This window comes from Labrus mixtus, chromosome 3, assembly GCF_963584025.1.
Source record: "Labrus mixtus chromosome 3, fLabMix1.1, whole genome shotgun sequence".
Taxonomy (NCBI): domain Eukaryota; kingdom Metazoa; phylum Chordata; class Actinopteri; order Labriformes; family Labridae; genus Labrus; species Labrus mixtus.
Window position 1 is genome coordinate 24953381 of NC_083614.1, and position 27296 is coordinate 24980676.

At 39.8% G+C, this 27296-nt stretch overlaps 1 protein-coding gene across 2 annotated transcripts in view; it reads left to right on the forward strand.

Moving 5' to 3' along the window:
- Positions 1 to 26228, forward strand: part of adamts10 (ADAM metallopeptidase with thrombospondin type 1 motif, 10) — a 45224-nt gene extending 18996 nt beyond the window's left edge. For both annotated transcript variants that reach the window (XM_061034161.1, XM_061034163.1), the window contains 16 exons: positions 2731 to 2877; positions 3198 to 3339; positions 4518 to 4625; positions 4940 to 5085; positions 6729 to 6792; positions 6980 to 7082; positions 10733 to 10866; positions 14207 to 14330; positions 18040 to 18120; positions 19444 to 19607; positions 19706 to 19832; positions 20504 to 20633; positions 20761 to 20965; positions 21727 to 21903; positions 22008 to 22173; positions 22574 to 26228. In XM_061034161.1, coding sequence (XP_060890144.1) covers positions 2731 to 2877; positions 3198 to 3339; positions 4518 to 4625; positions 4940 to 5085; positions 6729 to 6792; positions 6980 to 7082; positions 10733 to 10866; positions 14207 to 14330; positions 18040 to 18120; positions 19444 to 19607; positions 19706 to 19832; positions 20504 to 20633; positions 20761 to 20965; positions 21727 to 21903; positions 22008 to 22173; positions 22574 to 22683 — 2128 coding nt within the window. In that variant the 3' untranslated portion in view covers positions 22684 to 26228. The remainder of the gene's footprint in view (positions 1 to 2730; positions 2878 to 3197; positions 3340 to 4517; positions 4626 to 4939; positions 5086 to 6728; positions 6793 to 6979; positions 7083 to 10732; positions 10867 to 14206; positions 14331 to 18039; positions 18121 to 19443; positions 19608 to 19705; positions 19833 to 20503; positions 20634 to 20760; positions 20966 to 21726; positions 21904 to 22007; positions 22174 to 22573) is intronic.
- The last annotated feature ends 1068 nt before the right edge of the window (positions 26229 to 27296 follow it).

The following is a 27296-nucleotide window of genomic DNA, read 5'->3' on the forward strand; positions in this document are numbered from 1 at the left end:
TAAAAAAAACTTCTGGACAGCCTGCCCCTGAGGGGCAAAGCTGTTTTTCACACTTGGCCCTTTGGACTGGGGTTCGGACCCTGGGATTGTAATTTTTGAAGATATCCAAGATGGAGAGTGTAAGCAGAGTCCGATGCTATAGAAAAAGGTTTTGCCTTTGTATCAGTGCTACTTATTGTTGAAAACATTTTTAACTAAAGAGTGGGGAAGAACATACTGGCGAGTAGAAAATCAATATGTGGCATTTTCTGTTCACACATGCAGCCCATCCTGAAAATTTGGGAAAATGTATTTTATTCATGTATGAATACTGCTACACACTGGAAAACATAAAGAAGTAACTATCCTGCAGGTTTATTTACATTTTTGGATCTTTGTTTTATGAATCAGATAGAAATCTACCTCAATCTTACTGAATGGGATTCTAATCCTACCTCTTCATTCTTGGGGTGATTCTTTAGAAATGAATGTAACTTCTGGTGAGCCAACAGAAATTATTGCTGTAGTTAGTCCCAGTGGCGTACCGCAATGGCCACCAAAAACAATTCATCCTCAATTTATCAATACTGCTTTTTTTAAAACCTATATTTAAGTAAATGTTTCCATGATGACCTTGCATAGATCTGTTTCCTGTTGGCATGACCCTGCTGTGCATTAGTTCATGATATCCCTGTCCGTCTCTTCCTGACTGCATTCTCAACCTACATGTGAAAAATATGGATTGAAAATGCGCATCAGGTTGAGGTGAAATAATTGATTTTCTAAATGTGGCATGTACAATTTGCTCCAGGTTTAGGTTTAGATTCCCACTATTATGAAAAATAACATCTTCAGCTTTGTGACAGGACAGACCACAAGTCGCACCCATTGGGTTTCATGGTGGAAAAGAATAGAGTGGATATTTTTCTTGTCAAAATCAGTCAACATCTCAGTGTGCAAGCTGTTTATTGAATGGCTAAGCTAAAAAAAAATTGCATTAGTATGAAACTCTAGCTCTTTATATGCGAAACGAACAGAACAGTTTGGAATGAACCACTCAGCAAAGCCCCAGATAGAAACAGAAATCATGTTTGTGTTGCAATTGTAGCTCTGGTGGCGATTCATCCTTTTCCCAGGTCCTAGCACAGGCACAACAGGGTTCCTGCACATGAACCTACAACACGCTGAGGCTTTGGAGGAGAACTTCATAAACCTGTGTTGTTAATCATCTGACCTACTGAAATGCGCCTTTTAAAAAACACTGAATCTGAATCCCAGATACAGATCAGTGTTGGCAGATTAGTTGTTTAACTGTGGCTGAAACACAAAATGTCCCAGAAGGAATCCCTGAGGTGTCTCATGTGTCTTTTAATGTGTTTTGTTTTGAGATGATCCCTCCCTCCTCAGATTACATCTCCAGATCCCCGGAGAGATTTTATGTAATCTCCTAACTCCATGAGTCATTTCCATCTGTTGAGAACGTGTTAATAGTTGTATATTTTCTCTCGGTCACACTATTTATGTGTGGAATTAGTTACATGTGGAGCTGGTGCAGCACCTGGTGATACTCCTGCTTTTTATATCAGTCTGGACCTCCTGGATGGTTTGAAACTGTGTTGTCCTCATTTACCTGGTGTAATTGATCTGAAGCACTTAGCAACAAGCAAGTTGTTATTCTGTATGATGTATATTTGTCATGAATCCAGTATAACGTAGTAATAGAGAGGTTAATGATTGTATCTCTAACTAAAAAGTTCTCATTGAGAGTGTTGGACTTGCATAGAGTAACTAAGTGTCCCTTAGAATTTGTCTGAGAGGTATTCACACAGTTGGTTGATCTGTCAGTGTCCTGCCTTCCTAATGTTGAGTACAGGCAGACTTTGAGCATTCAGACCAAGAGGCACTTAACATGACTGGACAAAGCCTGTTGATCGGTGTGTATGTCTGTTTATATGTATTTACAAAGTTCCCTTGGCCTCAACACAGTCAGCATTTGGTTTTAATTGTCATATAAAATGTTTTGACATCACAGTGCAGCATTAGATGAAACACAGGCCTGTTTGTGGTTGAGGGCATTCACATGAAAACATAGACAGACCCAGTCAGAAATGACTCAGTGGAGTTATGAATAGCTTATGGAACATTTAAATTTCAGGCTCAAACAGCTTCTGGGAGTGTCTATGAGTTATTGAACACTCCGGGGGGAGCTAACACTGTGTTTGATATAATACAGTACATAGTACTCCATGGATGTCATTTCATGTTCCCCTTTGGCATGTCTTGATGAAAATGACCCGTGTCCTCCTGTGTACACCTAAGTGAGTCTAGACCATTGATCAAAAAGGTTCTTTGGTTCCTGGTTCTCAAAGTTGAGAATTTTCATGCTTTTCCTTGTCTTATATGATAGTATATTGAATATCTCTGGGGTAAGAAGTGCTGGTCAAACTGACTAAATCTGTATATTTTATTTTCTTCACTAATCATTTAGTTGTTTGGGTTTATAAAATGTTAGAAAGTGGTGATAAAACATGTCTCACAGTGATGTTTGTAGTTCTGCTATGACATTACTGCTATCATCAGAAACAATGTTTATATTCAATTATAAATTACTTTACTGTCATCACAGAGGTACCAAAAAAGTTTACTAAACATAAACAATGCGAGAAAGACATACAGTAATTCGATAACATGACTATGTTATAAAAATACAGTTTTAATATAGTGTTTTCACTGTTTCATCCCGGGCTACAGGTTTGGGATGAACCATGACGGTATGGGGAACGCGTGTGGGCCTCGCAGCCAGGAGACCGCCAAGCTGATGGCTGACCACATCACCATGAAGACAAATCCGTTCATCTGGTCTGCCTGTAGCCGGGATTACATCACCAGCTTCCTGGAGTGAGTCAGCCTATCAGATATCTGCAACAGCACAAATCATTTGTAATCTGTAATTAGAGGTTTGAGACCAAAAAGATCACTCTGAACTCATAGTAACATATATGATGGTCGGAGAAACTCTCATGAACTGATGGATCTGGAAGGAGGCAAACACTAAATTCTCTGTACTTCGTTAAGGATCGGAAGAAAACTGGTTGTGTTTTTTTGACATCTTCAGAACAATCATCACAACTGGAACATTGCCTCTTAAGGGCTAAAGCCTAAATAATGCCTAAATCTCAATCTTACTGTTTTCTCTTCTTCTGTTTGGCACCTTTTAGCTCAGGTATGGGCTCCTGTCTGAACAACGTTCCCCCAAAGCAGGAGTTTGTGTATCCCACCACAGCACCAGGTCAGGCCTACGATGCAGACGAGCAGTGCCGCTTCCAGTACGGCGTCAGATCTCGACAGTGTAAATATGCGGTGAGTTGTATAAACTTTTCATTCATTATCCACTTTTTAGCTTACTTTTCCTCTCAGCTGATTTGCCCCTTTCACACAAGAATTAATTGTTTTTTTTAATTCATAATCGTCCTTTGATATTGTGTTTTAAAGTGCACAACATTTTGCTCAACTGAGGTTGTTTTAAATTAACTATTTACATAAAATGTAACTTGACATGAAACCTTCAGGACAGCCTGACACTGAAATCTTCCTGAGTTGCTCTTTCACCTATGTATGTTTGGTCACTCACCTTGACCGAATACATCCAGGGATTGCTTTTTGATCAGGTTCATCATTTGCTCAAGGGGCATTCTTAATTCATTACTTGTCATTGTTTTAAAGTATGTTCTATTGAGACCAGGCCTGCTTTATTGTCTCTCGAGCTCTCTCCTTCATGTCGGCTTCTCTCACAACGGGAAACATCTTGCAATACCTCCGCTGAAGAGCATCCACTTTATTGCATGGTCAACTTTTATTGGGCCAGGCTCAGAGGGAATGTACATCTGGAACGGCATACTGCTTTATAGACTCATTACTATCCATACTATATGGTCAGAACATATGTACACAATAAAACATAACCACCATGTGTGAGAGGCATCGCTGTAGAGGGAGCAGAGAGGAAGGTGAACGAGAGTGTGTCTGCCCTTTTGTTTGTGTTATTTGTGTCTTATATAGTCTGATAGGCTCTCGTTTCTTTTCTTTGTTTCTCTCCCTTTATTTTCTTTCTTCCTCTTTGTTATTTTCTATTCTTGCATTTTATTTATTTTCTTATGTCAATCTTTATTAGTTTAAGCAGCCTTTTCTGTGTGGGTATCAACATGTGGAATACCTTACCTGCTGGATCCTGTCTTGCCGTGAATTATCTGATGCTTCTTTTTTCTGTTATGGTTTTATTTGTACTGAATTATGATCCTCATATTTTATTGTTCCCTCTGTATTTTTCACGTCAAGTGCTTAGTTTTGTGTTCTCAATATACTGATCGAGACTGACTTTGCAATTTGTTTCTTTTGTATTTGTTGGTGTTGGGGGCCATATTGATACAGGCATCTTGAACATTGTGGTGTGTGGCTTTGTTTCACATGCTTCATACCTGTCCCATTACAAATGCAGATTGAATAACTAAGTGAATGTGTCTCCTTTCATGCACACACAGGAAGTCTGCAGTGAACTTTGGTGCATGAGCAAGAGCAACCGTTGCATCACCAGCAGCATTCCTGCCGCAGAGGGAACCATCTGTCAGACCAACACCATAGAGAAAGGGGTAATTACAAAAACAAACCTTTTTTCTCTAAATATTATTTTCAAGATTTTATTTTGTATTTAAAATCACAGAATAAACTCCAGTACTCTTAATGACTTATCTTATCCTTGTATTTTTTTGGATAAGATTTATTCTAATGAATGTAAAAGAAGGACAGAAATATAAATAATAAAGTCCTCATAAAAAAAAAACAACATTTTGAGTGTTGAAGAATATCCAGTTTACACCTCTTCATTACACTAAAACAGAAAGAAACGTTCTAGGGCATCATTTTACAGTTTGACTGTATGAATACATGTATGTTTGTGCTGCAGTGGTGCTACAAGAGGGTGTGTGTTTTGTATGGGACTCGTCCAGAGGGCATAGACGGAGGCTGGGGTCTGTGGTCCCCCTGGGAGGAGTGCAGCCGGACCTGTGGAGGAGGAGTCTCCTCTTCTATCCGACACTGCGACAGCCCCAGGTACTGTTAACTATTAGGGTCTGAAATATGTCACAGTCGTGGCTCAGAAAATTCCAACCGATACTTTAACTTGAAAGTTAGACATTTTAATTTAAAGACTCTATTGGCTTGAAAATGTAAAGTTTACTCCTTTCAACCACCACTAACGTGAATGTACAAATAGTTGAAGATAAGCTCAACGTGTCCTTCACTCCGCTAAATTATTCACACATACATCATTGTGTGAAAGCTACATTTTTTTTCTTTGTAACAGGGGTTGCATGAGGTACTTGATTTCTGGCCTGCACACAGCTTAAAAGATGTGAATCATCGTGGCACAGATTGGCTTAGCGGTTGGGTCTCACCTTATGTGTGGAGCTGTGGTTTTTCCGGGCGGCGGCGTGAGTTCGGGTCCAACCTGTGGCACCATTCCCGCATCTCATTCCATGACCTCTAATCCTGATTTCCTACTTTATCCACCGCCCTGTCAAATAAAAGCAAAAAAAGACTAAAAAAAAAGTTAAAAAAAAAAAAAAAAAAGATTAGGCATCATAATTCACCGTCCTTGTGCAAAAATATATTGTGTGTTTTGTAGCTTTTTGGCCAGAATTCTTCCTTGCAATTAACCTAATGTTCATGCAACTTCAGGCACGTTAGAAAATGAACATCCTTAAGCTAAACACTAAGGGGGGAAATTTGTGCTGAAAAGATTTTTAAGATAAAGTAATAGAAAAATGTCAACCTGCACAGTAGATTTTGAAAAAGCAATGATGCAGCATAGTTGATTATTATATTTACTGATACTGACTGAAAAGGCTTTTAAAGATTGACCAAAGTGACCCTAACCTTAGATATAAAGATGCATCGTTGTCATGGTGCCTAAAAACATTTAAACAGGATTAAAAACTTTCTAGATGGGAATGGTTCAAATTAAGTTGAATACCTTAAATGATGTGTGTTCACCATTAATTGTTAAAAACATGTAGACCGCCTCATGCCTCATTACTCATAGACCCTAATCAGTTACAGAAATGACAGGGAACATACATGTCGATGATTACATTCTGAGAAAATTGCTTATCAGTTTTATGCGTGAGAGGAAACTTAAATAAAACTTACATGAACACATGAAGAACCCCTCAAACTCATAAAGGTCTGTGATTTATTTCCTTCTCCCAGGCAGCGGTGCCACGGTTTCTACCATGTATAAAATATTTCAGATAGGAGTCTGAATCATCACCAAACAACTAGCAGGCCTACATTTGAATCCCATTCACTGGATCCCTCATCTTGAACTGATTAAACTTAGAATGAATTGACCCAAATCTGAGGCCAACCGTGTGCTTTCATTTAATTTCTGAGCATCTTTTCCCCATTTTTTCCTTTCTTTGGCTCCTTTCTGCCTAGATTTGTTGACAGTTTTGCAGAGGCAGTCATCTGACTGTAGCTGGCTCTGGCAGCCTTCTCAGCTAACGTATAGGTGTTGTTGTGATAGTCTGTTATTGGCAATAAATACACAGACATTGAGATTGAAAAAAGACCTGATGAAGGCAGACAGAGCAGAAATCAGGAGTCTGTGTTGTGTTATATGATGTGATGGGATTAAATCTTGTTAAATTGTACTCAGATGTGACTGAGTAGCCTGGTTCTCTGTTTTTCTACAGGCCAACCATTGGTGGAAAGTATTGTCTGGGGGAGAGAAAGCGCTTCAGGTCCTGTAATATTGATGTGAGTACAGTGTTTATTGTGAATCAGCATTGATTGTTCATCATTTGACAAGAACAAGAACAAGTGGGCGATCGAGGAAGACCCAAGACAAGGGCTATAAAACCAAAGTTTAGGCTTTTAGCCTAAGCCTTTTGGGGGGGGGGGGTGTAAATAGTGATATATACAACTATTTGTATGTTGGTTTCAGGAATGTGCTCCTGGCTCTCGGGATTTCCGGGAGATACAGTGCTCTGATTTTGACAGCGTTCCTTTCCGGGGCAAGTTTTACACCTGGAGGCCATACAGAGGGGGTGAGTGAGTTACTGGTCTCTGTGTTCGGTGAATGTGTCTGTGTCTTATTATCCATGTTTTAAGGTTTAATGCACTGTGGGGATCTCAACTGCAGAATGGGTATTTGCCCTCAACATCATTTTCAATCAATCTTTCAAAAGTAAGCATTTATCCATATATTCAAGTATTGAGCATCAAGATTCACAAATGTTTCTCTTATGCAGAAAGTTTTAGCTCATAGTTTTGGGTTTTTACATCTTAAGAGGTTTCAGCATACAATAAAAGTTGAAGTTTTAGTTTTCTCTCATCAACACTTCTGCTAGCAGCAGGTGGCAGCTTTTAAGAGGAAGAAAGCTAAACCCTTCTTGACTTTTAGTGATTTCTTAGTGAACAGAATGAAAACATGTTGTAAGAAAAAAAGTATATTTCAATTACAAGTTGCTGTAAACATAACAGACCTTAAAGGGGAGTAAACACCAATTCCAGTTAAAGGAAATTATAAGGTACTCATTCTGGCTCTTGGTTGATTGCTGCTTCTAATACTTCTTCGCTCCACAAATAGAAAAAAATGCATTTTATATACATATGTTATCCATTTATTTAAATTGCAGATCAACTGGTACTAAGTATTTAAAAAAAAAACAGATACAGTGGAAATAAGATCTACATTTTTAATAAACTATTTATCCATATACAAACTTTACCTCAACTCTGTGCAGGGCGTTGAAGATTAAAACATAAATGATGACATGGGGGTGCTGTGGCTCAGTCGTAGAGACGGCCGTCTCTCACCTAAGAGGTCGGGTATCGATGTGTACTTGGGCGAGACACTGAACCCCTGGTTGCTCTTCCTCTACGTCAGCTGTGTATGAGAGTGTATTAATGTATCACTTAATACTCATTGACACTTTACATAGCAGGCTCTGCCATCAGTGTATGAATGTGTAGGTTTGACCTGCTGTGTAAAAGTGCTTTGAGTAGTCAGTAGAGTAGAAAGTGCTTTTCAAGCTCAAGTCCATCAACCACATGATACAAGCAATCCACACAGCCATCTAAGACTCTACAAAGCTATGATGCTTTACACTGTGAATCTGAACAAACTAATAACTATGAACGTCTTTACTTCCTAATGCATAACCAGTTGTTTGATTTTTATTTTGAACATGTAACATAAGATGATAACTGAGCCATATTATAATCAATAATACATTTTTCTAAAGGGGGCATGTAGCTCAGCCTATTTCATTTGCTGTATTTGTTGCAAATACTTCACATGTTTACAACAATAGATCGTTTATTGTAAAAGTCACATTAGATAGGAGGACGGAGAGGAGGGATGAGGGAAGCCAAATTCTCTCACTGAACTCAGCAGCAACACATTTCAAACACATAGTTTATATTCTTCAGGATTACAAATACAGCAGAATAAATAAAAATAAAACATTTCTCTGCACTCATTTTATCTCTTCTGTAGCTCTGATAATAAAACATTTCTTGCTGTTCCTTTTGTGTATCAGAATATCTCTAAAAGACTAAGACGACCATAGATGTTGATTTTGAGAAGAGAATGGATCATTGAAATTAGGAAGGAGGAAGACAATAATAAAGGTAAAAAGATGTGAGCCAAGATTTGAATACAGGAGACGAACAGAAGTCAGGAGAAACAGTAGTGCGTGTGTGCGTGTGTTTATGTGCAGACAGCGAGACAGGAGAAAGTGAATTGAAGCTGCAGACTCCCTTCTGTCTGGCCCACAGATGCTGGCTGCAGAGAGTCATGCACCCCAGAATGCCTTGCGAGAATTCCTCGCTCCTGATGAGCACTGCACTGGACGCAAAAGATAAATACTTTCAACGACATAACTGCCTTTAATCTAGCCCTCCAAAAACATAATGGCTAACAGAGACGGCTGGCCTGCCGAGTCCAACTTCAGGCAACAAGTGTTCCTTTCATCAAGTCAGCTGATTTTACAATGGAAATCCCTTGCAGCTGTTAAAATAGGAACAGTGCCATAGACTCGGCCCCGCGTTAAGGCCAGATCACACAGCCAAGCCCCTTCCGTGTCCTCTGCAGCCCTCTCACTCTCTTCAGATTCTTCATTTTAGCTGTCCTGCTTTCACTTTAAACCCTCCTACTCAGCTCATTTTACTTCATCTGACTCTTTCTCTCTGTCCACTCTGCTCTCCTCTTATTAAGTTTCTCCACTTCTTTCACTTTAGTTCATAAACCATCATCTATCTGTAGCTCTAGCATCTAGCTTCTCTCTCTCTCACCTCAGGCAGCCAGGGACAGTTTCTAAAAAAAGGTAATATTTGTAGCTTTGAACATGCTGCTCAAACAGCATACTGCTGCAAGCCAAGGTTGCCCTGCCAATGCTAGGCACCATGGGAAATGTAGTTTTCCGTGGTCTTTACATATTTTCTTCTTCAGGCTGTGCCAGCACATACTCGCTCTCTTTCTCTTTTTCCCAGCACACACTGTACCTGCTTCAGCGCTGCCAGCACAAACAAACACAGAGCAGACTGATGTCAACAGCCACTCAAACAGTGGAGCTGTTGGCCAGCAGCGCTGATGAATGAAGGATATATACCACTTGGCTGGGGGAAGACCTCTAGCAACAGGGCGTGTGTGTGGAAAGTAGAGAGTGAAAGGAGTGAAGGTCTATGCCAGTGCAAATCATACCTTACTGTAAGTTTGTTTCCGGTGCCTCCTTACATATAGGTCCAATTTTTTCAGGGTTTTAGTTTATAACATTTTATCATTTAGTAAACTCATCATCAACAGGTGTGTTTTGGATCCAAGTTATACCCATCAGCTACTGTCAGATCTAACAGATGCCAGAGAAAACAGTGAGCGCTTCCATAACCTCATAGTTTAATATTTACCATCACTATGAGTACCAACAACTGTTTGGGGATTGAAAAAGCTAACAGAACCCGCTTGACTTTTTTTTTCTCCAGGAATGTCTTCACTGGACATCCACTTATTAATACAAGGTCAAGGACTGACTCCGGCTTAAAGTTAATTTTTTTTGCAAGTTTATTCAGAATGATGTGTTCATGTAGTACATAGTGCAACACATTTGATCTTGCTGTTGGTATCAGTTTCGTGATAGGCCTTAGCATTCAGTTATATCGTCTCTGTGTGTGTAAACATGGGAATCAGACCTAATCACAATCAGCTGTTTGTTCTCTGGTTGTCAGCACTGGCAAAAAAAAAAAAATTCTACTCCCCTGCAGATGCCTCTCTCTCTCTCTCTCATCCTCCCTTGTCTGTCTGCAGCCTTCATAAGCATGTGAACATGTGCTAAAGATGTGCAACAAGTCCCATATGACAATATGACACATAGTACTATAAACCACATGCCTCAGAAATCAGCAATCATGTATCATGATCCTTATTCACTTATCAGAGTTAGAAGCTGTCATTTTCATTAAGATGTATATGTTTTAATTTAAACCTAACTCAAAAATCTAACAGACCTTGTGTGTGCAATCTTCAAATGTTTGTGTGTTGTACTTTCATTTGGGATAGAACTGGTTAACTCATACTGCATGCCTTTATCCCTGTGTGTATGGTTGTTTCGTGTAAACGTGTATGTTGTTCGTTTGCGTGTGTGTGTGTGTGTGTGTGTGTGTGTGTGTGTGTGTGTGTGTGTGTGTTTACATGTAGGTGGTGTGAAGCCTTGCTCTCTCAACTGCCTGGCTGAAGGATACAACTTCTACACAGAGCGTGCTCCAGCTGTGGTGGACGGCACACCTTGCCGAGATGATTCTCTGGATGTGTGTGTAAACGGAGAGTGTAAGGTGAGGAAGAGCTCTGTAAGCCTCCGAGTATTCATTGGAATACACACTGTTAGCTTCTGCACTTGAGCAGACAGTTGAAGCTGCAACATCAGAAAAGACAAAGGTTATATTATTTATACTTGCTCTTTAGACTCTGGACGCCCGCCACTATCTACACTCTGACTGCTGGCAGTCATCACACTCAGCTGCTCAACCAGAAATTGGTCTTGACTCTGGCAGTGATCTTAGATACTCATTAGCTTTACTCTCTCTTAATCTCAGCTATTAATGAAAGCAAAACATGTAACTAAAGCTCTAAAGAAGTGGAGACCACATGGGGCTCCAAAAGGTCCCTGGAAACTATTTTGAGTCACACTTTTTTTTTTTAAAGGACTTGGACAAAGAAAGTTATGGTAATAGCGTGCAGCTTATTTGATTGCTGTTGATCCCCAATCTGTTAGTTCTACTTGTTTGATTTGGATGAAGCTCTTCACCAAAAAGAAAAAAAGAAGCACTGGATTAGGGACAATAGTGTAAGGGCTGAAAAAAGCAGCTCTCAGACGTTCAAACTCCAGGATATCCAGCTTGTAGTTTTTGTGGTTTGACTGCTGTGCAAAAATAATTCCTTTTCCAGCTCCTGCTCTCCCAGCTCTTACTCCCTCATGCATGTTGCTTTATTTCATGTGTCTCAGAGATTAGAGGAATGGGGATGGTAGAGTCCCTGCAAAAAAAAAAAAGATCTTGTTTATTAACTTCATCAACTCTTTGTTCTCTCCTCCTCTTTTCCCTTCTTTTTTTTCCCTCCGCCCTGCTCAGGAGGAACTCAGTAACCCCCCAGCTCAGCTGTTAGTCTGCCTGCACTGCATGCAGGCTTTCATTCAGTCCAGTCTTATTGTTTCTCTTCTTTCTACATTCATTCATCTCATTTCTCTCTGCTTCTTTCTTCCTTTTTCTTAATACTTTCCAGTCTGCAATCCAGCTTCTTTCTCCTTCAGTCTGATCATCTTACCTCTCTTAGATTTTATGTTCACCTGAAACTTCAAACACCCTGTCGAGACATCTCTGTCTGTAGTTTGCAGCCTCAATCTGGCGACAGTTCCAAAGCTGAGGTCTGACAATGAGGAGAGGGCTGACGGAGAGGGAGAGCGTTAGGGAAATAAATAAAAAAAAAAAGACTCTGGAAACAGATGGTCCAGTTGGACACAACATGCTGCTGCAGACAAAATGCATGTCGGCCAGATCCCACTTTCCCGGATCTGTTGGACAAAATATAGAGTGCTGAATATAAAAGAATGGTGATGAGTTTTGGTATTCAGCGCCTGATTTACTAAGTCAGCAGTTCATTACGCCGCCAGCTCCTGAACCGTGTCTGCTACTAAACCTCGAAACACAAGCATGCATCAAATTATTTATACACTAAGAGGCATTAGTTGCAGGTTGTTCAACGTCATTAGTTTAAAGTTTGATGAGAAAAAAAAGCACAGTAACAGCCCTTCTTTCTATATGTCATAGAAATAAGATATTGTGTTCATTAAAAGCAGCCCATTTGTGTGATGATTGTGGTTATTTATTATATTGATCCTCTATTTCATTAATGCCACTTTTAGCTCTACAGTCAACCTTGTGGCTCTATTAAATCCCACCTGGGATAGTTTTTACCTCTTGAAGACAAATCTTACACAAACTCACAGTCGCAGAGAGCGTGACTCGTAGTATCAGCATGATAATTATCAACCCATCTTAAGACATCTCTCTTTATTATTTTTAACTTCCCTAATATCCCCTAATGGAGACACCTTGCAATCACTGGCACGAGTGAAACTCAAAGTGGGACTCCTGCTTTGTTTGTCTGCCTGGTAATACAGAGTATGTGGGGGGGGCTAGATTGTGGTACATCTTCGTTTGAAAAGCAACCAGAAAACCATTCTTTGACCCAGATTGTACAAAACATTAGAAACACACTCATCAAAGAAACCAGGCAAATCCGAGGGAAGCTGAGCCTGCTAATCAGCTAATCTTTGTAATGCAGAGATTGGTTGAATACAAATTTAAGGTTTTCGGGGCCTTTTTGCCTTTTAGATTGGACAGCTTGAGAGAGACATGAAATATGGGGAGAGAGAGTGGGGGACAGCGTCAGGAACAGGAGTCGACCCTGATGTCAGTGCGGGGAGGAATGAAGTCTCCGTATACGGCGCACCTGCTCCAACATTTAAGCTTAACCAGCACCCCAGAAATGAAAGCTTTGAAATCTAGAGACCTAGACTCTCTAAATATAAATTACTTGTGTTCATACTGCAATTGATGTAAAATGTTGTAAACGATTGGGCTGTCTTGGATCAAAATGCACCTCAAATTTGGATTGACAAATTGACTTTGTTTTAAATGATATCAGAGGACTTTTCTCTGCTCTATGTGTTAATCTAGTTAAGGCAGATTCATTTCATTTCCTTGTTTGTTCTACATGTGATATTTAATCTGAAAGCCTGTTTATGAATTTATTTGTTATTTCTTTAATTTGGTCCCAAAAAACAAAAAGAAATGTCATCAAAAATATGTTAATACAACAACAAAGAAATAAACATTATAAATACTGTATATACAAAAATGAATTAATAGAACTACAACTAAGAATTGTGTTTTTACTGGATTAATTGCTTTGTCTGACAGAAGATAGAATATAATATACATTATAGTGCCCACATAAAATATTCCCATTGAATGATTAGATATGTAGTCTAATATGAATCCTCATCCACTTCTACCAATGTTCGAGCACTGCCAACAGAAATGTAGGCTTTCTGTTTTGTGCGATTTGTCTGAAAGAAACGCGAGGCCTGCTGCAAGATTAGATCTACATCAGTTTAAAATTCAATAACTCACTATTTATAAAGCCAACGGATAAACATCAGGTGAATCACAGTTTCAACTCTGGATTTAGCTCTGATCTGTGATCTAATCCGTGTAAAACTAACAATAAACCAAAGCTTCATTATCCGTTTCTACAATAAACAACTGTCATCTGAATATATGAGAATGAGAGAGGTTGCCATTCATTCTCTAAACTTTTGCTGACGTTTGTTTCACTGTTAAATAGTTTGAGTAAAACCACCTGCTGCGCTCATCATGAAAGTTATTCATGTCGACAGCTATGAGTTTAGCAACCTAAGAGCATTATGTCTGCTCAGGATCAGCAATCACATCTGGACTCATCATTTGATATTTCTGTGTTTTGTGAAAGACGTCTGGATCACATTAGAGGTAATCCCAGCCCGGCCCCTGACACCTCTCGACTTACTGACTGTGCCCCTTCACCCATGACCCTGAGTGACCCTGCAGCTCACTCGTTTCTCCCTTCTCGCAGCACGTAGGCTGTGATCGAATCCTCGGCTCGGACGTTCGTGAGGACCGCTGTCGGATCTGTGGGGGTGATGGGAGCAGCTGTGTCTCTGTGGAGGGACTCTTCAATGACTCTCTGCCAGAAGGAGGTACAGAACTAAAAACACACAGGCACTACTCGTCTCTTTTGGTAGCTGCTGTCAGCGAGGTTTCTGCACATAAAGATAAATATTCTGTGTGTCCTTGTTTTATTGGGAGGGGGTAAGGGTGATTTAAAGCTGATGCTGCTCTCCTGAGAATCAGATTAGTTTAACATGAGGCATTACCATGAGAGGTTATGCAATATAATTGTTCTGTAGTCCCCAAAATGTGCACATGCACAGATTGGATTCTGAGGCTCTGGAAAGTTGCCTTGTTTTGTGAGTTAGGATACCCCAGACATTTAAAATATATTTAAAATTGTCTGTTGAAATTCAAACACTTACAGCAGCATACTATTACATTTCTGTTTTTATAAAACCAACAAAACTTCTTGAATCTGTAAGACGAGCATTTATTTCAGCATCTGCTTTACGAAAGGTATTTCTGATTGATTATTTAATATTAATTATGTGTTTATACAGAATATTAGGTCTTCTGCAGCCCAGATTCAAAGTTGGCATTACAGATAGTAACACTTAGTGGTCTTATCCCTTATTGTGTCTGCATAAAGAAATGTGATTGGATTGGATTTTAACTTCCTGCATTGAATTTATTTGAAGGCCCTCTCTGTCAGTTCATTTGTCCATCAATATAGGTTTTTTACAGGGTTGATAGGAGGCTATATTAGTGTATAGATATATTGGTGTATCACCATGCGTATAAATGAAACAGTATGAAAACTTCTATTATGTGACCAGGGCTTCCATGAAGGATATTCTTTATTTGCTCACTGCCTTAACAATTTTTGCATGAATAAACTATAATAAGCAAGAAAAAAAAGATTTAGATGTGTCATTGAAGCACAAGGTCTAAAGACTACATTCTTTTCCCATCAGCCAGCCAATGTCAAAGCACCTTTTTGTAAGAAGAGTCTAGGACAAAGGGTGCACACACACATACTCAAAAGCCATTGATATAAACTTACCGGAATGCAAAATGGAAAAATATACAAACCAATAACCCAGATCAAGAAATGTTTTATACAGGGGAAGATGTAAAAAAGAACAGGGCCCATATTGGACCCTTGGAGAACACCACAAGTAACTTTGTGGCATGGAAATGAAGTACCAAGTTTGAAATAGATAAACATGTTAGAGGAACGATTAAACAATTTAAGACCTGATAATCAAATTAGATTTGGACAGCGTAAAGGCCATCATGGGTATCATCGTGGAATTCATATTAAATATGTCCTTAAGATAAAATGTCCAAAATTTTAAAATAAAAACTTTTACATTGTACATTTTAAATTTGAATAATTACAGTGAACAAAGTCAGATGGATACCACAAACTGATGTATCAATTGTTATTGATCTAAACCAAGATGTTTTAAAGGTAAAGAAAAACTTCCTGAAAGACTCTCAGTGATTTGAAATCAAATATAAAAATACAAATACACATACCATACACTGTGTATATATAAACATATTTTTATCCACCAGCCACCCACGGTCACGTGGCAGATGGATTTAGTTGAGGTGCAACCAGTGTGGCTTGAGGTCCGTCTGCTTTTGTATCTATTCTCGGGCACATTTCTCCCCGCAACACCAACTTAAGATTTTCTCACCCAACTGTCAACACCACTCACCCCCTTCTAGGATTCCTCAGAGAGGACGCACCCTGAAACAGGCAGCTGTGCTGGGACCACAGTGACCGGGCCAGTCTGTCAACCAAGCTTTGGTCTCATCTACCCTTGAAATATCTGACGTTAGCGCTGGCTTAAGAAAACTCATTAGTAAGGCCAAAGTTGTAGAGTAGGTTGTTAAGTTTTGTGTGTTTGTTAATTTGGTGATCGTGTCCAGTATCACAGCTATTAATAAATGGGGTTTCCCAGTGATAATGTGTTGTACTTCCACAGAATCACAGCAATTTCCACCAATGTAGCAGAAGTTAAGGTTTCCTTACTTTTATTCTCTCACATCTTTTTTTTTCACTAAAGCAGGATTTGTTCTGTGCTCTAAGCCGGAGCAGAAAAACATCTTCAAGGTTATTTTTTCAGATTTGAGGAAACAGAATTTCGAAATCTAAATCCATAGAGGTTTAAGTAACAAAAGGAAGAGGTACGAAATAACAAGGAAACCAAAGAGGGCACTTCTGAAGACTGAAATTACAAGTGGGGGATTGTACACGTTTTTTTACGTATCCAAAGATTGATTGATTTATTTATTTTTTTAAACTACTCGTGAAAAACCTTGTACTGTTTCCTTAATGAGCTGCAGTCTCAGCATTCAATTATAGCGCCAGCAATTTTGTGCTTTTTGTCTCATTTGGTCAAACGTTGGTGGACACCAAACATTGCACCCATATGTGATTGTGAAAGACCTCATTCCAAAACCCAGAGTCTATACAGTAAATGCCGCTATTAAAGCCACGGGGAAAGGTCTCCATATTATATTTGGATGGATCCTCTTTCAACCATAAGAGCATTGGGAAGTGTGGGCCCTGGTGTGTGCTGTTAGGGCCTACTTTCCAAGTCACCACTTGTGTAGGAAGTGGTTGAAGTCATGGTCAAAGATATTTAGACAAAAACATCCGAATACTTTTTAAATGCCAATAAACCTCTGGTACAGTTTGGTAATTTGAGTGTCTACATACTGAACCAGAAGTATAAACTTTGTCACTACTGCTGTAACGCTTGGTCCTATCTGTACCCAAACTGAAACTCCAGAACTTAAATGAAGGCTTACATTGGCAACATATGAATTTATGACTCAGAATCACTCAATCATCTGTAACAAGCCTTTGACTTCTCTAAACTAAGTCTTAAGCCAGAGCTTCTCTTCGCTGCATAAATGATTTAAATAAGCTCTGGGATGAAGCCAAACCATCAAATATACACTGTAAAAGAGACATCGATGACTCAGGATGTTCCTTGCATTGAGGAGTAATGGTTGAAGCTGCTCGGTTACTAAATTCTTCCTCTGTGCCCTCAGCTTTGAAGCAATAATGTCAGTTTAAGTCTCTTTCCATCTGTCCTGCCTGTGGCTCTGGTAGGTGGTGAGGGGTTACTGAAGAGTCAAGGGACGGGGGGGGGTTTACATCTCTCTTGCTCTATGTTGACCACACAAACAGAAGAACACACTTTTCTCGCTCTTTTGCTCTCTTTCAGAGTCCAAACCCCTCAAACTCTGTCTCTATAATCTTCCACGCCTCGATCTAGAAACCCAGAGCCAGGTCAGTCCCTCCTCTAAAAGCTTCACGAAGAGGTCAGGAGCCAAACCTTTTCTTTCCTCTTGCGGCCAGAGTGCTGGAAGGAATAGTTTCATTCCTTCATATTTTTTTCAATTCCTTCTTCCTCTAGTGAGGCTGAAGTTATTTCCAGGACCGTACTGGCTGGTCTGCTGGCAGGACAGCAGACCAGAGCTGAGAGAAAACAGAGCGAGGAGGAGGCAGGATTAGTGTAAAAAGAAAAGGGAGAAGAGACCAAAACAGATGGAGGCAGAGGAGAAGCCGGCTCTTGGCCTAGTTCTCGCTCTCTAGCAAAGAGCTAAGAGCAAGCTGCCCAGGAATGCAGCTGGAATCTGAAGCCTCTGCTCAGTTAATCGACATCCCACAGAGCTAAACACTACTTATGCATCAACCCCCTGACCCCAAATGAATGACCTTTCACTTCAATTTCTTTTATTTAACTTTGTGTTGCTCTGTTTGTGTCTCAGGTTATGAAGAGGTGGTCAGAATCCCCAAAGGCTCCGTGTTCATCCACATACAAGAACTCAACATTTCCCTCAACTACCTTGGTAAGGTGATCTGATGACCTCCGTGTATTAGGTATAATTGCCTGTCAAAGTAAATAGTTTAAGAAATATGACGTCTATGACAGGACAACAGGCTGCTTCTACGCACAAGTTTTATCCAATTTCACACATTTTGAATCCTCTTCTATGTTTCATATTTCTGCAATCAACAGGTTTTTTTCTGCATCAAACTTTTATTTTTGTGTGACTAATGCCGCTGAGGTTTTCAGTTTTAGGGTAGAGCTATAGTTGATAATGACAAAATGGTACAAAGAAACTACATTTAAATGACTACCAGACCAGTAGAGGGTTGAACCATGACAGAATAATGCAACCATTTCCAAATAACCTGAGGCTTATCTGTATTTTGTTATCTGCGAACACTGTATAATGCAGGACTTTTCCATGGAGTGGTGAAGGCATGGCATGGGCATCAGGAAATCTGATGGTTACACAATGTGGCGCTAAATCATGATTTGCTATTTGCATGGTTAGAGGCTATACTTGTGTTCCAAACCAACCAGTTTGGCTGCGTTACAACAGGCTGCAAGTAGTCTTTGTTCCTGTTCTGTTTCAATGTAGCACATTTCCTCTGTTGGTATTTTTGATTGTTACTAAGCACATACATCTTGTTTATTAATCAAGATGTATGAATAAAGAATCAAGCATGGAGGATTTTTATGTAGTTCAGTTGTTGTTTTATTTCATTTAAAAACCCTGTAATTCAGAAAACAGCATCTGTGTGTTACCTTTTTACAAGTATTAAACAATATATGATTCATAGATTTAGAATATTATGCTATTTGCACATGTGTGTTGGACATTTACTTGTTTAAGTTCCTGGGTTGGGACACCCCAGTCAAAAAAAATCTTGACACGCCCCTGACCAGAACATGCATGGGTTGCTTTGCTAATCAAAAAATCCATTGAACAAACACCGAAGCTGTCTGGTGTTATTATGTTGTTGTTTTTTAAACAGCAATGAAACCTTAGTTAGCTTATGTATTAGTGCAAGATTTAAAACAGCAGCCAGCTTTCAGTGTAGGAGTGTTGGTGACTAGCTCGCGAGCTACCCAGATGCAACATGTAACCAAAGCAGTTTGTCAGCAGCTAAACTGTGGGTAGCTTCATTTCCTTTAATACTAGAACTTTTATTGATTTTGATCTAAGAAATGTCCTCAGAGGACACAGAAGAAGTGCATACAAAAAATGCAACATTCGTCTTATCTCACTGTTTTACCTTCACCCTGGATTGATACATTTATTTCTTCCTTTTTACTTTACTGTGTATCTTCAGTGTCTCTCTCCCTCTCACCTGTATTCCAGTGCTAAAGAGTAAAGGGGATCAATACTTTATCAATGGGAAGCTGACCATTGACACGCCACGCAGGTTCGATATTGCCGGTACCATCTTCCACTACAGACGGCCCACTGACGGACCGGAAACTCTTGAGGCTCTGGGACCAACAAACATCACCCTGACTGTCATGGTGGGAACGGAAAGACACCTCAAAACATGTCTTCAACCAAAAAGTCCAAACGATGTTATCCGTCTGTTGTGTTAAATGTTTGGTTGTTTGTGTTAAAGGTGCTGGTGAGGGAGGAGAACCCAGGGATCCACTATCGTTTCAACCCCCTGCTTTCCAGGGATCCTCAGATTGGCTTTGCCTGGCACTACACCTCCTGGTCACGCTGCTCAGCTCTCTGCGCTGGAGGTAGACACACACACACACACACACACACACACACACACACACACACACACACACACACACACACACACACACACACACACACACACACACACACAAACACACACACACAACAGAGTCACTTTGGAGGACATTAGGCTCAATCTTACCTCCTTTGATAAAAAAAAAAGCAAAAAGGAAGTATTTGTTGAGTTCTAGTTGAGGCCAGATGTGTGTGAGGAGGTCACAGCCTCTGAGACTTTGCAGATATTGTTTATAGCCAATCTGTCTTTTCTTTCTTGGCCCTCTTTGGAGAGACTTTTTAAGCTTCCATAAATAGACATTCAAAGATTTTTGCATCAGAGTATCAGATACGCTGCATTTAGACACAAAACTCCTCACACTTGCTTTAAGCTGTTCACATTCTGAAAGTTTGAACTGTACCATTATTAGCTGACATGTAAGAACAATTAAATATTGCAATATTAAATAAAGATGAGTTCTTTGTTCTATTGTCAATGTGCCTTTTTAACGTCTGTCGTGGAGTTTCAGATGAAAATAAGCTTCTACCTTCAAACATTCAGTCATGTACTTTTGCTCAACTACTAAAGTAGATGAAAAATGAAATATCTGACATTGTAATGTTTGCATTGCCTCTTTTAAAGTCTGTCTCGTTGTGTCTCACCTGTGGACAGGTGTGCAGATGCAGCAGGTGGTGTGTAGGAAGCAGGGAGACCAATCAGTCGTCTACAACCACTTCTGTGACAAGAAGAACAAACCCAAAGAGAAGAGAAGGACCTGCAATACTGAGCCATGCTCCCCAAGGTGAGTAATGTGTTTTATACTTGTGTACTTTATGATTTCATACCAATGGCGTTGTCAATGTGAGTGTACAGTATTTCTTCACCATATCATGTGATGACAACAACTAAAGATTCTTATCCGTCTGAAGCTGGTGGACAGGAGAGTGGTCAGAGTGCAGCCGCAGCTGTAACGGCGGCCTGCGGACACGGGAGGTTTTATGTAAAAGGAGGATCTCCACGACCGAGGAGAAGGTCCTTGACGACTCTGCCTGTTCCTCCCCGCGTCCTTCTCTCACTGAGCCCTGCAGCAACCACAGCTGCCCCCCTGAGTGGCTCGCCCTGGACTGGTCTGAGGTACGCAGCCAGACGTGTCCCTTTATGAATGAACACCTGCAGTGTTTTGTTTTAAACTTGTTGCTGAATTTGAACCAACACATGAGTTTTCTGCAGGATTCCTTTTAGATAAAGAAATAGTTTATTTTCCAATTGAACCTAAGAAACCCAAATATCTGCCAGGGGAAAGTTTTATTACCTTAACCATGAAATACTCAACAGAGGCACGGAGCAGACAAATACATCACAATAAACATGGTGTTACAGTCATGAATATTGTTACACTTGTCAAAAGGGAACTCTCTGACCTACTTTTATTTATGACCTTTTGTTTCAGGAGTCTGACTTGTCTCTTTTCTTTGTTGTTTCCTAAATGTCAAAAACCTAAACTGTTAGACGTGCCTTCACTTTTTCTTCTACTTCTTAACTATGATATGTTTTTAAAAATTCCTGTTTTTTTCTTGGATATAAACTTTGTTCAAGCTGTTAAAGAGAAGTTAAAACAATTTAGATGGTGTTAGAAATTCACAAGTGTCAGCTTTTCTCATGCGTTTAGTAACCTAAACTAATGGCACAATGAATAAAGTCGAACTGATTCACAGAAACAAAGCAGCCTCTTGACTTTGTTTTTGTGCAGCTGCTGCCCTCTGCTGAGCAGATTAAGAACATATTCTTTTGCATGCTCATGACCACAGTGACCTCATGCTGCAGCCTCCCATCACCCTCTCTCCTGTTGTTTTCCTCTTTTTCTTCCTCTTTTTAATCACCCTCTCTGTCCACAGTGCACACCCAGCTGTGGTCCTGGCTACAGGCACCGTGTGGTCTTGTGTAAGAGCGGGGAGAGCGGGGACACGCTGCCAGAGTCCAAGTGCCCCAAACATGGCCGACCCACCTCCAGGGTTCGCTGCAACCTGCAGCGCTGCCCTCCCCCTCAGTGGGTGACTGGTCCCTGGGGAGAGGTGAGCCATGCTTTTTCAGTTTTAGTGGAGCATTTTTATAGAACTGAGTGTCCATTTGTACTCGAATAAAGCGCCCTGTTCAAATAGTTGTGTGTGTTTGTCAGTGTTCTGCCAAGTGTGGTCTGGGTCAGGAGATGCGTTCAGTGCAGTGTCTGACCCACATCGGCCAGCCGTCCAATGAGTGTCTGGAACATCAGCGGCCAGCGGCCATGCAGCAGTGCAAGAGCAGATGTGACCTCAGTCTGCCCATCAACATAGACAACCCTGAAGGTAAGAGTACATATTCACACACTGCTCCTCATCATTGTTTTAAGGAAGAACAACAAGAAGGAGAATTTCATCTCAGTGCCTGAATTTGAAGAGTTAAATTTTCTAATTGAAAATAAAATTGTTTGTTACATGAGGTGAACTGATCCATTGTCATGGGAAGACCATCTTAGTTATCCTGATATAACGAGGTCACATAAGTCTGGATCTTGAAACTGTGAATTACTTTTACGTATGACACGCACATGCATCGGCTCTCATATCTATTTATTATATGTGTATAAAGACACAAATGTTACTAAAATGTTATAAAATCATTTTTGTCTCATTTGAAATCCTGCACAGTTTCTGACCAATCTGCCCGGAAAAAAATTAAGCTGTTTAATGTCGGTCTTCCCTGCAGAGTGTAAAGATGTGAACACTGTGGCCTACTGCCCCATGGTGCTCAGGTTCAAGTTCTGCAGCCGGCCATATTTCAGGCAAATGTGCTGCAAGACCTGCCAGGGACACTGACCACATGGACATCATGAAAACTCAAAGTCGTGTACACACTCACAGTAAGCCTGAAAACCCTCCCACTGAGCCTTTTAACAGCAGCCTCTCACACTGCCTCCGTGTCTGGAGTGTGTGAGATCGAACTGGGACTCTGGTGAACTGACACCTGGTGATGTTACTGGACCTTTATCCAGCCAGGATCAGACGCCCCTTCTGGTCAAGCTGAATTATACATTCCACTTGAGGGGGACGGCTGCTGAAACCTGGAGGGACTTCATCTTTTAAGGGATGAATCCTCTCTGTTTGTGTCTCTAAACGATCTTTCTGTTGTAATATTTTGGTGCTATTATATTTCCCTTTGGCCGCAGGGCTGGTCGCAGTACTCTCTTAAGCCTGTCTGTTAACAGGTGATATTGTTTAGTCATGAATATAAGAAATCCTCTTTGTATGGAAAATGATTTTCTAGATATATTTGTCCGTGAAAAGGAATATCTTTTGTTATCAAATGAAAGATTTGTTTTCGTGTTATCTAATAGTTGTTACTTGACCAGGTTGGTTTATGTCTCTGCTTTGTTACATGTCAAATGTATTAAGAGTCCTCGCTGTTATTCAGCTGAAGTATGAGCAGAGTTTGAATTGCACAAAGTATCAGCAGTCAGAGGACCTGAGTATTTTATTTCTGTTTTGATGTGATCTGACTTGATGTCTCCGTTGAAGCTATAAATGTGTCACTGCAGTGAAAGTGCCATTTTCTTGCCATTTTGGTTAGTCTGCTGAAATGTTTTTTGCTATACAGTAACACAGGACACATGGAGACACGGCCTAAGTGTGTGCAAAGCTAGTGCTTACCCGCAGGGACATTATCCACACAATTAGGACCGATATGGGATTAACTGAAAGGAACTCACCATCAGGCCCCCTTAAGATAAGATAAGATAAGATAAACTTTATTGATCCCCATTGGAGGAAATTAGGGAACATACATGAGCAACATGAGCAAGTTGTTTGCCTTCGCTGAAGTGACCGATCCAGCTGCAGACTGGTATAGCAATGCCGAATACGGCAACATGCCGATTAGTGAATTTAGACCGTCCGTCCATTGTCCATAATTCGGTCTAATTTGAAGGTTGCCATTACTCACAGGTTTTTAAAGACGGTGGCTGTAAGTGCTGCATTGCCTCAGGTGGTACACCTACTTTGTAGTATGGTAAAAAAAGTTTCTTTAAGCAGCGAACCTTTTACTACAAACACTCTCAGTTCTCACAGTGTAAACAAAAGAAAAATGGGAGGAGTCCTTCTACTGTTCTCACAACTATCAAAGAACTCCTGGTCCAAAAACACAGAGTGTCTGTTTTCTGGTGATCCCTTAGCATTGAGCTTTGCTGTAGATTTTCCTTTTTTCTCTTTGTTTTCACCAAGTTTTCCACGGATGTGACAATGCTGATAACTTTCACTGTGAGTGGAAATTCAGAGCACAGGGAGACACAGTGAGTCAGCTCTGCCAGCAGGAACAGGCTCAGTGAGGGAGAGTGAAGACCTCTGACAACGCTGCTTTTTACAGAGTGATAGTCTGAGGATGGAACTGCACGCCCAAAAAATATGTGATATCTCTGTGCCACAGATCAGATGTTTTTATGGCTTTCAGGAACCATCTGATATCTACCCCAAGCTTTTATAGGGGGTAATCACATTTTGATTTGTGTGATATGAAACTACCACAACAACAAAACAGGCATTCAACACAACACTGACATATACACTTGAAATGTTTTGGTTAATTAAATGCTGTTTTTTTAAACAAAATATAAAGGTGACTTTTAACGGTGACCTTTGCTGCGGCACAGGGATGGAGGCCCTTGCAGGTGTTGAGTTGACATTCCTTTGAAGAATCACAAGCTGCAGTAAAAGGTTCTGATCGGACGACCCCGACAGTGAACTGAAACTTTAACTTTAAAGCTGAGCGATGCTTCAGATTCAAGTCCTTTGACGATTGTTATCACAAATCACAAATTCCCTATCATGAATAATTCAGTGTGTAGGTTGGTTCCGAAAATGATTCCCACAGAACAGCACAGCAGTGGAAGGATTACTTAATGCACAGATGAATGTGTGAACCATTTCTTCCTTTTAAGGACAGTGATGCTATTATGTGTCCCAAAAGAGAGCATGTCACATGACTCTGATTTGTTTGGAATTCATTGAAGAAATGTGCTGACAGATGTTATGTTTAAAAAAAAAAAAAAAAAAAAGAAGCTGTGTCAGCTGTTTCTATATCCTGCAATCTCAGAGGCTCACAATTCAGTCATTGCTGTGATGTCTGCTGTGCTCTGAACTCTGCTCTGACGGACTCTTCATCACAAATGTTCACACTGATTGTCGCTGACAGCAGCTCTGTGTGACACCATGTGTCACATCCTTTTATGTACAGAGGGGAAGCTGCACGTCTTTCCATCTTTATCACTATCAGCAACAATAACAATGTTTGTTTCTTTTTTTTTGTCTTGTGGTGCTTTGGTTTGTATTGGTGCTATTACTTCACTGTTGTCATTTTTTTCTAAATTATCATTATAACAACTGTGCTTTTACTTATATGAGCCTTTTTAAGTTAACAAATCTGCAGAGCTCAACAAACCACCCCTCACTCACCAGCAGGGGCCCTCTGTTGGTCCATTTTTATCATGGTTTCAGCTCTTAATATAACTCCACACACACACACACACACACACACACACACACACACACACACACACACACACACAAAATCCCCAAATTTAGACCAGTGTGCAAATTAAAGGATTATGTCAAATATTGAAGCAATTAATGTAAGTGCCTATACAAACACGTTTCCGCTTGTGGTCTTCATCAGGGTCCCTAACAAAGGCCACAAGCTGAACTGTGTCAGTCTTATGAAGTTGATAAAGTTGATCTGCATACTTCAAGTGTTACTGGAGCTTTTTGAGCTTAAAAAATAGACAATTGAACGCAGTGGCAGGTCGTTTTGGACCCTTAAGACAACACAACAATTTTGATTAAGGGAACAATATCTATTTCTTGAATTTTAACAAAAGACTTTGGGGGGTCCAAATAATTATAATAAAGGTTGCATTATTCTGTCAAATATTAAAAGTCATTACAGTTATTAATACATCAACACGGAGCGCAGGAACTTCAGGAATGTTTCATTTTAAAATTCAGACTGGTTGTACTTCATCAGATTTTAAAGCTATCTCATCCCTGTAATGTTTCAGGGCTGAACAGGTGTAACATTTTCAAGAGCATTTCATGTTTCAAAAACCTTCTGTATAAAAAAAAACAAGTCATTTTCAGTTTCTCTGTATCTACCTGTGCCTATAATGAAGGTTTTCATTGAGAATTGAGCCTGTTTTTTTAGTAAACAAGAGGGACATTATCTGTAATGTTTGTTGTGTTTCACATGCTAATTATAACATGACATGTACTGTATGTTGTTTCTTTCTATAAAACATGAATCCATCCTTGTACATCATTTTAAAAGAAAATATTACATCGATTAAACACGGTGCATTGATGACTCTAAGACATTGGATGGTGTCAGCCTCTTTTTTTCCACTTGGTGTACTTTCTTTGTATCAGCATTGGCAGAGCTTGAGTTTAAAAAAGCCTCCAGACAGAGGCTGAGATCATCAGTGATGGCTGTCTATTTCTAGATCTCACCGCCCTCATGGAAAAGCTGAAGCAACAACTTGTTCCTGTTGTCTGAGGCTGAGACGTCCTTCATGACAGTGGGCAAGAAACAGCGTCTTAAAGATACACTGTCTTTGTCCATATAAAGAAATGTTCAGCTGTGAATAAGAAGGAACTCAACAACTATGGCTGGAAATCAAGAGTATCTCTAATGATCGATCATTTTTTGAAGTAAACTGAAAAGCAAATCATACTTACCTATAACCCAAAGTTACGATTTCAAATGTCAATCAAGAGTCCAAAATCCAATAAATAAAATTGTCAACCATGTATTTTTTTTAAAACATCAAATTCTCACATCAAGAAGGTTGGAATTCTTTGCTTTAAAATCACAATAACAGATATTTGACTATCAAAATGTTGCAGATTATCTTTATTCAAACTGGCTAGTCAAAGATTTGACCCTCGGGACACAACGAATGGTCTGAAAGCAAAGTGAAACTCCCTTTAATCCCTTTAAGTAATACAACATGGACTATAAATACTGAACAGATTCATTACTTTGTTTTTTAGACATCTTACTTGTGAGAGGTGCGTTCACAGGAAGACTTGAGTTAGTTCAAATTTTGACCTAGTGGGTTCTCGAACTCAGTTATTCAGGGTTAAAACTAAGAGTGAACATTGACAGAGTTTAAATAAAAATATATAAACAGGTAGGGGCCTGGTAATACCAGGGAACTTAAGTTACATTTCTGTATGAAATAACTGTTTACTCTTGTTGGACAGTCATTCAAACCAATGCAAAGATACACAAATTGACCAAAAAGAGTCAAAAACAAACAGAGATGTATGACAAACAAACATTCAAATTACCTGGAAGACACACAAAATTACTATGACATTGTTTAAAAAGAAATCAAGGAGATAAAAAAAAGAGGTATAATGACTAAAAAATGAGGTTTTATGAT